Source organism: Centroberyx gerrardi, chromosome 2 (genome assembly GCF_048128805.1).
Source record: "Centroberyx gerrardi isolate f3 chromosome 2, fCenGer3.hap1.cur.20231027, whole genome shotgun sequence".
NCBI lineage: Eukaryota > Metazoa > Chordata > Actinopteri > Beryciformes > Berycidae > Centroberyx > Centroberyx gerrardi.
In genome coordinates this window covers 37,725,555-37,736,036 of record NC_135998.1, presented here as the reverse complement: position 1 = coordinate 37,736,036, position 10,482 = coordinate 37,725,555, and the positions used below count along the sequence as shown (strand labels likewise).

The 10,482-nt window shown below is 41.2% G+C and overlaps 1 protein-coding gene across 1 annotated transcript; it reads right to left on the bottom strand.

Moving 5' to 3' along the window:
• Positions 1-2,084: 2,084 nt before the first annotated feature.
• Positions 2,085-8,750, bottom strand: LOC139920916 (stonustoxin subunit alpha-like). The gene is made up of 3 exons (XM_078286311.1): positions 8,679-8,750; positions 6,099-6,199; positions 2,085-3,514 (listed from the first exon to the last, which is right to left on the bottom strand). The coding sequence occupies exons 2-3, from the start codon at positions 6,187-6,189 to the stop codon at positions 2,085-2,087; spliced, it is 1,521 nt and encodes a 506-aa protein (XP_078142437.1). The 5' UTR covers positions 6,190-6,199; positions 8,679-8,750.
• Positions 8,751-10,482: the final 1,732 nt, after the last annotated feature.

The following is a 10,482-nucleotide window of genomic DNA, read 5'->3' as shown; positions in this document are numbered from 1 at the left end:
CACCTCCTCTCTTTTGTTTTAAACCCCTGTTTAAAGTTGAAACGGCACGGTGGCGGTGGTGTTTTTGTTTGTACGTTTTTTTTTTCCCGTCAGTCCTAATCAGTGAAAATGAAATGATCCATAATGGGTTCTGAGATACAGCGCCGGGCGGTCGGACTGGCAGACTGATAGTCGCAGACTGTGGAGTGGAAAGTCTTTGGTTTGTTCAGTTGGTGGCAAATCCAGCCGAAAGACAGGTTCCTCTGCCGGGAGCGAGTCCACGTTGTTCCCTGATTGGACCTCATTTTATTTACTCTCCTTACACACACATATATTTGTTAGACTCTTTTGAAGACCATAACTGCTCACACTATGGTTTCGAAGGGGGAGGTGGTAGCAGTGAGTGTGAGCATGTGTGTGTATATACTGTATATATGCTGTATATACTGTATATATGCTGTATATACTGTATATATACCGTATATATGTGTGTATTTGTAGTTGTAATTCTCTAGACGGCCTGCGGGTGGTGCTCTCTTGTTTGAGGCCGTTCTGCTCTCTCCACCCTGCCATCACTGATCTGTGCTCAAAGGCTGATTATCAAATCCAAGAACGCTGAGTCGATACTCGTGTCCTTGTGGAGAAAGTTCTTGCCAAGTCGTCTTGGAGAGAACGATCTTCTCATGAAAGTGATCGGAGAAGCTTCCTGACGGTTTCAGGTGGACTGTGTGATTAATGAAGACGCAGCTGTTCGTTGTCCCAGCTGTGAACCGGCTCCGTGCCGCAGACCGCAGCGCTGCTCGGACCTGATGCTCTCGGGGCTTTTAATTCGTTCGTCGGTCAAGTCTCCATCTGATGCTTCCTCGATATTTTGAGGTTGGCAAGGAAACCTCCAGGTTTTCTATCCGTCCTCTGTCTGTCGTTCTTTTGTTTTGGAATCGTGCTCCGGTGATTAGATATTACGTAAAACGCGTCGCGGAGGACACAACAACGCATATTGACAAGCAGCCAGGATAGTTTATGCAGTTTCCTCCTTTACTTACCTCACTTCCTGTCCTTTAGTCCTTCTGGACAGGTCACAAGGAAACGAGGAAGGGAAGGAGGAAGGAGGAATGCTAGATGATCTCTGACAAATCACTTTTGGATTCAAACATGGAATAGTATTCGAATACGAACACCATCCAGATGTTTGAATGTTACAGAGAAAGATAAAAAAAATGTAATTAATTTTGTCTGTCATGAGCTATTATGTTTCACTCGCAATATAAATGTCTACTTCGATTAGCCAGTTAGCAGAGTTTCTGCTTACAGGAATTTTAATAACAACCATAACTGTAGATCCTGTATGGACTACATATTTTATTCAATTTGGATTCGGCATTGTCGCCAGTTCATTTTCTAAAATTTCTCAGGTTTAAGCTTTAGCATTTTGGTTAACAGATTCTCCTGGTGAATTTGGGGGAAACAGGTGTACATCACCACTCCACCAGAAACCTGTTTTCAATATTAGCTGCAGCTTGTAATCTTAACATTGGTCGGATTCTTTTTCCTGTCTGTCAGAATGACATCATTTTCTTATTTTATTCCATCAAGGCATAATAAAATTCTCTAAATCATGGGCAATTGTGGGTTAATGGAACCCATGAGTCAGATTTAAGATACATGTTTGATTAGGTTAGATTTAAGATACATGTTTGATTGGGTCAGACTGGACTATGGAAAGGGATTCAAAACAACTTTTTCAAAGATTAATACTGAAATCTATTTCTAATATATTTTCAGTTCACATGCAAGTTTCATTCAGATTATTTGAATTAAGGTTACTAATAAACCATTTTGGAGACAAAACTTATGAATGTTGTGTTTTTAACAGGCCTGTGTGTGTTGACATACAGTGATTAATTTACATTCATATTTAAAATTGTAAAATGCGTATTCTAATATATTCAGATAAATGCATATTTTCAATTCTAAATATTTGATTAGCAGTTTTCATTCTATGTGACGCCGAATTTTAAAGTTACTGGATCGAAAAGCCGAATGATAAACTGAAGATTAGTTCCAGGGAAAGCAGCGCCTGACTGATGTGGTGCTGAGGGTGATGATCAGTCACGACTATACAGTTTCCCATAATTGTACAGGTAAAGACTGGCTCCTCGTTTCTCAGGGTCTGGCATGTAGCTGATGATGGATTTGTAAGACCCTACATAATACTCAAACCCAGACAAAACTCCTCCGAGTCTGTCGGTGAAGCTGGGGTCTTTGTACCATGGCTGGGCCTCTTCTTTGACGCTGCAGTGATGAGCTACAGCGATGTCGTCCATTTTCTTGAACTCTTCCATGGACAGGCACTCAGACAGGTTGGAGAGGTAGGGCTCCTTGTAGTCCAGTGAGGTGAAGTTCAGCACATACAGCCAATCAATTCTGGGATTGAAGATGAAAGGGTCAAGCTCCGGGCCTGGAGGCACAATGGAAACTGCAGGGTTTCTGCGAAGAGGATCGATGTGGGTTCTCAGCACCCGTATTTCCGTCTCTTTCTCATCCAGCCATTTATCCATCTTGCTATAGCTGAAGGATGACTCAGCATGAAACTTCAGGACGTTTTCCAGCTTCTGCTCACCCTCCTTACCCGCCCGGATGGCTGACAGGACCTTGCCCAGATTCTTCTGAAGAGGGACGGTGTAATCGTCCAGCTCGTCCTCAAATGTTGTCAGTTTGTCCTCTATGGCGGCAGCCTTGATGAGCTTGCACTGGGTAATCAGGTCATTGGCTCTAATCTTGGCCTCATGAAGCTTCTCCATAACATCCTCCACATCTGACACCAGCTCCTTTCTGATGTTTCTAACCAGCATGGCAGCTTTGGAGTCCAGGTTCTTCAGAGGATGCAGACGGATTTTCACAGGCATTGCTTTCTCTCCCTTCTCCCCCAGCAGCTTTGGGAGGTTTTTGTACACCAATACAGCTTCCTCATAAGTGGAGGGGTTGTGATCCAGTCTGAAGTCTCCGAAGAATGTGCATCTGAACCTCTCCACCTTCTCCTTGTCCTCGTCTGTCAGGGCCACTTTTCCTTCACCAGAGATTTCCATTTTAGGGATCTTCTTGACCATCACGTCCAGTTGCCCCTGAATTTCTTGCCTGTTTTCTTCATCTGAAGCCGTCCGATCGAAGACCATGAAGGCCTTGGCTCCGTACGTCAGTCCTATGACAACGTGGGTGGCGGTCTGCTGCTCAAACACCTCGGGGTGCATCACCTGTCCCAGCTCATCAAAATGTATATACTTGTACTCAGTTTCCACTTCGTATTTCATTGTGATCCTGCATTGCTTTACGGAGGAGACTCTGTTCTTCAGGTAACTGGCCGACCCCCCCACCTCCACCAGCCCCCCCAGGAAACTGGCCTTCAGGGAGGCGCTTATATCCAGCGCTTTGGTCTTCTCAGTGAGGGAGTCCTCCGCAGTGAACTTAAACCTTGTGCCGGGCTTTGCGTCCACGTGTATGTTTTTGTCAATGGCATCTTCATCCCACAGTAAGACTCCTGACAAGGGAAAGAATTTAATTTTATTTACTGTCATGATCATCAAAATCATCAGTCATAGATTACTTGAGGTGAATAACTGTCTCATGGCAGAGGAAATATAGCCACAGATGTTTTACAGCACATTTATGGAGCAATGAAATTACAGTGAATACAGTAATACAGGACAGTATCTTGATGTCATAATATTCTTATGCTCAGTGGTGGGTACTATATTTTCCCTCAATTTTATTCAATTCTGGGTACGACTTGAACATACGATGCTGAAAGAGCAGGGAGCTGCCGGATGTTGCAAGACGAATGTGAGTACCGTCAACAGAACTTGCAGAAGTTACCTGGTGGTTAGTGCGCATTAGTCGGAGTTAGACAGTACAGTTACAGTTACATCTCCCAGGAGGTATCGTCCAGTTTCTTTTATTATTATCAGTACCGATCCTATAATTATCAACTGCTACCCGGTCCTTACAGGGCATTTGGATAATTTCCCAGTGAAGAACCTCAGAGGTAATCAGAGTTATAGCTACGTCTAACAGAAAGTATCATATAGTTATCAGTACTGTGACAACTTTCCTACTCTGCTGGCTGGTTCTGCATGTATGCTTCGTCTTTCCTGGAGGAGCATGGTGGGAGGGGTCATCATTAGTACTGATGGAGGGCACCTGGGCCCGTTGGACTCCCTGCAATTAAGAAGCCTTCCCACATCAGTCTATCTCTCCCTCCTCACCTATGCACACCTTTTGTTTGGTTCTTTTGGTTTGATGTAGTTTGTGTTATTTGTTTTGTGTTACTATTTTTATTTAATAAATTATTGTTTTGACTTTTACTTTGGCGTATGTCTCTCTTTTTGTTACGGCCCACACGAGCCAGGTTGTAACAGTACCTACCCAGTCCTTACTGGAGATGAATGAGTTTTACGAGAAGAATCCATTCATCTTGTCATTATTTTTAAATTTAAAGCAATAATCCACTTAGTTTTAACATGGGGGTTATTTGGCTCTTGAACGCCATGAAAACCAGAATATAAACTACTGACCAAGATCGGATGCAACTGGACGAGTTTATAGCGTTTGAATGAGGACAGAAAATCTCCTGAAAACTGACATTTAACACGTCGGTGAACAGATTCAACAACAGATCCCGCTTTTAAGACAATAAAGCAGCAACTGGTCCGTCCTCATTTTGCATTTCTATTCTGGGGTTTACACTAAAATTAGTATTTAAAATAAAAGTAGATCCAGCCTCCCTATCTCCTAAACGGTATTCCTCCGCTATGTTCTCTTCTATCAATAAAAATGCTATTTGGCGAAATGACGTTCTAAAAAGTAAGACCAACAGTCAGCTGGAAATCACAGCAGCAGGATCTGTTGTTGAATCTGTTCACCAACATGTTCAATGTCAGTTTTCATTCAAATTAATGGGAAGCGGCATCTGATCTTGGTGATTAGTTTATATTCTGGTTTTCATGGCGGTCAAGAGCCAAATAACCCCCATGTTAAAATTAAGTGGAATATTGCTTTAATTTTGAAGGTGATTTCGATTAAGTTAACTTGCAGGTTGAGTCCACCAGTTTCGATTGACCAGTCAACAATTTTGAGGCTTAAATTCAAATGTATTACCTTTAATGTGATTTACAATTTAAATTTGTCTCAGTATTTGTTATACGTGTCCAGAATTTAGGTGGCTCCTGTTGTTCCCTTGGGTCATCATTCAGAGAGGTCACTTGTTAAGAGGGACTAATTAATAGACTGCAGAGCCACCACACCCGAAATTTATGAAAATCTTATTTGCCCGACTCTAGTTAATAATGGTGTTTGGCTGGCTTCTATTTCAAGTCAAGTCAAATCAAATCTTTATTCTCCCTGAGGGGAAATTCTGTTTGCAGCAATGATTAAAAAATACACACACAACAGTGACCACACAGCAATCAACAGCCCTTAGTTCAATAAAAAAGGTATCTATCTATTTCCATGCTAATTAAAATAGCCAAAGGGATAAAAGAGTTCCTAAACCATTAAACCATTTTGCTTTAACCTTTGGCACTCTGAAGCACCGCCCTATGGGGAGCATATCAGATTTGTCCTGCAGAGGGTGGCCAGGGTTAGGGTTAGGGTCCAAAATGGCTGTGGCCATCCTGACTACATGCCTGTTGAAGATATTCATCTGGGCCTGGTCCAAGTCAATGATCCTACCACCTTCACAAGACTACCTAGTCTTTTCCTGTCACCCAGACTGAAATTCCCAAACCAGGCCACTATACAGAAAGTCAAAACAATCAAGCTAACATGGCGAGCTAATATTAGCAAACAGAGCAGGCTATCTAGCCAGCATTCTAGCTAATACAAATGGTTTCAATGGCTGAATTCAGTTTGCTTGTTTATCACAACATTATCTAGCTACCTACTGCAAGTTCAGTGATCCCAGAACTTGATCATTGTCAACACAGAACACGTTGCTGCTGGAGAACCTCAGAAATGATGCGGTGTACTATTGAAGCCTTAGGAGCGTAATGACATTATGACAGTACCTGGGATGAAGGTGAGTGTTTAACAGGTTCAATACCTGAACTGAAGGTATTAAGGTTTACCTGAGAGGAAGTTATCAGTGCAAATGTTGTACAACATGCCAATGTGCACTGGGCGTCCGAGGGCCGGCATATCAATGTCCACTGAGTCCATGGCTGCAGATCTGCGAGGACAGAAGCTAAATTAGCCGTTTCTCCATCACACTGACACTGAGCTACGGACACTAACACGGACATTTAGCTTTAGCACTACTGACGCTAACACACTGACATTTAGCTTTAGCACTACTGACGCTAACACACTGACATTTAGCTTTAGCACTGCTGACGCTAACACACTGACATTTAGCTTTAGCACTGCTGACGCTAAGACACTGACATTTAGCTTTAGCACTACTGACGCTAACACACTGACATTTAGCTTTAGCACTACTGACGCTAACACACTGACATTTAGCTTTAGCATTACTGACGCTAACACACTGACATTTAGCTTTAGCATTACTGACGCTAACACACTGACATTTAGCTTTAGCATTACTGACGCTAACACACTGACATTTAGCTTCAGCACTACTGACGCTAACACACTGACATTTAGCTTCAGCACTACTGACGCTAACACACTGACATTTAGCTTCAGCATTACTGACGCTAACACACTGACATTTAGCTTTAGCATTACTGACGCTAACACACTGACATTTAGCTTTCACAGCATCTGGTTCCAGATCGACATATGTAATTGTTTTGGGTTAATACCTTGCACACACACACTCACTCACACTCTACACATGCACATGCACACACACACGACACATGCACACACACACACATCACTTTTCATTGATATACACAGATACATAGCATACAGGTAAGTAAATGCAGACTGCTTGGATAATTGCAATGGTACTCCTTATGGAAAAAATCATTATTTTCTTTTATTTCAAGGCTTTATGAATAAGATACGCAATATAAAAATATCAACAACCTTTGTATTGAAGTTTGTATGTAACAATTCATATATTGCATATGGGGCAGATAATTCTGGTAAAATAACCTAATGGTTCATCCACTGAGTTACATTGTCTACACAGTGAACAACAAGTGGGAAATAAAACTGTGTAACAGGTGAAACTTGGTGACAAAACTGGTTCACTGTTTATCTACACAGTGAATATAACATAACTCAAGCTGGTTCCCATGCTTTATCTGCATAGTGGAAAATACATTATGAATCCACTATTTATCTACATAGTGGAAAATACATTATGAATCCACTATTTAACTACATAGTGGAAAATACATTCATAATAAACTTATGAATCCACTATTTATCTATATAGTGGAAAATACATTATGAATCCACTATTTATCTACATAGTGGAAAATAAAGCTGTATAATAATTAAAAGTTGGTGACAAAACTGGTTCACTGTTTATCTTATTTAAAAATGTAGGTTCTTCATTTGATTGTCCAGTGCTTACATAGTGAGAAGCTACTGTTATCAAAATATGAAGTACAAGGATAAAAAACAATACTACAAAAACCAAAGACGCTTCTCAACAACCAAGCTGTTAGGCAATCTCTGTGTGCACCAATTACTTTGTATTTAATTGTCAAATTCAATAAGTGAGCACCCATATTAATGTTTGATCTCATAATAATAATGAAAAATGCCATAATATGTGCCATTTTAACTATAAACGCTGCATGTATTACACTGTGCAGAATACATACAGAACAGAGACTGAAGTGGACATGAAACATTAATATGGGTGCTCACTTATTGAATTTGACGATTAAATACAAAGTAATTGGTTTAAAACAGTATTTCTACCTATTTAAAATCTCACGCTTTTATTTTGAAGGCTAAACGGCCAAACCAGAAGTCTTGTTTCTGCTAACTGGAGCGAGTCTTACCTGTCGAGGCCGGGGTGCAAACGTGACGTATTTTGAAAATAACAGCTAGAGGCGATTTCAGATAAATAATGGTGTAAATGTCTTTTCAAGTCACTTTGGGATCGTTTGGCTTCAGGAGATTTGGAGTCTGCTGTGAGAGCTGCATGGAGACATTTTATGGTTATTTTCCATTTTTTGAACTGTGAAGACCGGTCTCCAGCAACTTCAGTTGTTTTGGAGAATGCTGCTACGTACTTCAGCTGGCAAGCTCCAGGACTGTTGTATGGACTAACAAACTTTAACCGTAAATGGTTTGGCCCCAACCTCCATCTCTGAACTCTTAACCCTTTATGTACAGAGGCGTTCCCTCAGGTCTTCAGAACAAGCTTTTTCAGTTCCTGAGTCTAGGTTAGCGACCAGGCTTTTGCTACGAGGACACCTAAGTTGTGGAATAACTTAGCGTTCAAACTTCGTACAGCTATTATCTTCTTTTAAACCTCAACTAAAAACACATATTTTTAAACAAGCCTTTGATTGATATTTATTGTATTTTATTCAATTTTTTATCTATCTTGTAAGTTATTTTATATTGTTTCCTTGTCACTGTCCAAGCACTTTGTAACCATGTTAAGAAAAGTGCTACATAAATAAAGTTATCATTATTTTTATTGTTTTTGCTTTCTTTGAGTATCATAATGATGAAAACAAAATATCTCTGATGGTAAAGTAGAGGAACCTCACCTGTCTCTGTGCTGTGTCGTCTGCTCGGTAGAGTTCAGATCAGAGAGGAGTGTCGACTCAGCAGGTGAGGATCCGGTCTGATGCGGCGGTCTGTGAGTCTCAGTAGAAATGTACCTGCTTTAATCCACACCTGGACCGTCAGGACACGCCCACCGACAGACCGTTGTTTCACTGTAGATTAGAGTTTTTGCATCTGCCTTTATCAGGATCTAGCTTCAATGAAAGGCTCAGTGTGACGCTGCACGTCTCAGGACACGATCACCAGATGTAGGGTGTCTCTGTGTGGTGAAACATTACAGACACACAACACAGTGTGGAGCTTCATCCACTAGCAACACATTTGAGGCCACTTCAGCTGCACACAGGTGCACACAGCAAGGGCCTGGTCTATGGAGGACAAGTAGTAATAACACTACCTGCTTCCATTCATCTTGCTGGGGATGAACAGTCATGTCAATCATCTGAATATTTTCTCAGGAGCTGCCAACTGACTGACTAAATTGTCTCACACTGTCGCATTCGTTTCCTTCTCAAGTTAGAGATCAAGCTAAATCCCAACAGAGGAACAGAGTCAAATTCAGTAAAATCATGAATATTTATTTCAAAGTATATGCTAAATCCTTGTTATTCTGTAAGCAAACTTTGGTGCTTCCTCACCATGAGAAAAACAGATGAATGGATATTTACTTCATCAAGATATCTTGAATTCAGCCACAGAAAATGAAGGGTAGCCTACATTTGTCAGCAAGTCCCAATAAATCCAGGAATAAGAAAATGCTGCATTTTTGTGCTGTAAAGAAAAATTGGTAACCCTTCATTTTACAGGTCCCTAACAACGTATGAACTATTTCTAATTAGATCTTAACAAAAAAAACTGTTACACAGTAACGTGGCTAATAATTATACAACAACATATTTGCGTTCATATGTATTTACATGGTACCGGACCTGTAAAGTGAAGCGGGTGTAATTGGACAAGAAATCATACAATGTGACCATGTTTATTTTCTTTATTGGCATTTAAATGGTACATTTAAACAGGACAGCAGCTTACATTCCATACAGACCAGACCGGGGGATCAATTTTATAAATATTGAGCCGTTCTCTAGCTTTAGCCTATCCCGATGAGTGAAGGATTATGCATGCTACGAACTTTAGCACCCGCCTGGGAGCTAACATGGCTAACTTTTCTACAGTGCTGGCTGTGTTCATTAGCTAACGCTTGGCCGTAGCTTCCAGCCGTGTGCCTGCGTTCGTTGTGCGTAGTAATCCTCCACACCCAGGGGTCCACGTCTCTGTTAAAACACATCTGTTAGTTAGCTAACATTAGCCATGCCCATGTTAGCTTCGGGTGCTTGTGCTGCAGATATCTCTGCATGCATGTCGCTGTAAAAGGAAACACATCTGTCCCCATTCAGAAACGTCTGCACTGTGCGCTCATCATCATCGACCCCCTCGCCAAACAGAGACCATTCGAAGTAAATAAAACATCCGTTTGATTCCCACAACTATGTCTTCCTGGCTTGTGTCAAGGAAACTATAAAAGAAGGAAGGGTCATTACGTCACTGTGTAGCGCGTGAACGCACATTGGTGCCAAGTGTGAAAACTTTCAGTTTGGCCGACATTGAGGTGAATGGGATCCCCATCTCCTCTGTTGAGACGTTTAAAAAAAAGACGATTAAAAACCGTTAACGTTGATAAGAAATAATCCTCGTGAAGGTGTAAAAGAAACAGACAGGGTTTGAAGAACGTGCTTTATCTTTTCAGTCAGGGAGCTGCGGTGTTGGTGAGTGAGAGCAAAT

Coding starts and splice junctions, on each gene's coding strand:
- LOC139920916 (XM_078286311.1), bottom strand. CDS start 6,189: ATGGACTCAGTGGACATTGATATGCCGGCCCTCGGACGCCCAGTGCAC. Junction 3,515..6,098: donor CACTGATAACTTCCTCTCAG/GTAAACCTTAAT, acceptor TTCCCTTGTCAG/GAGTCTTACTGTGGGATGAA.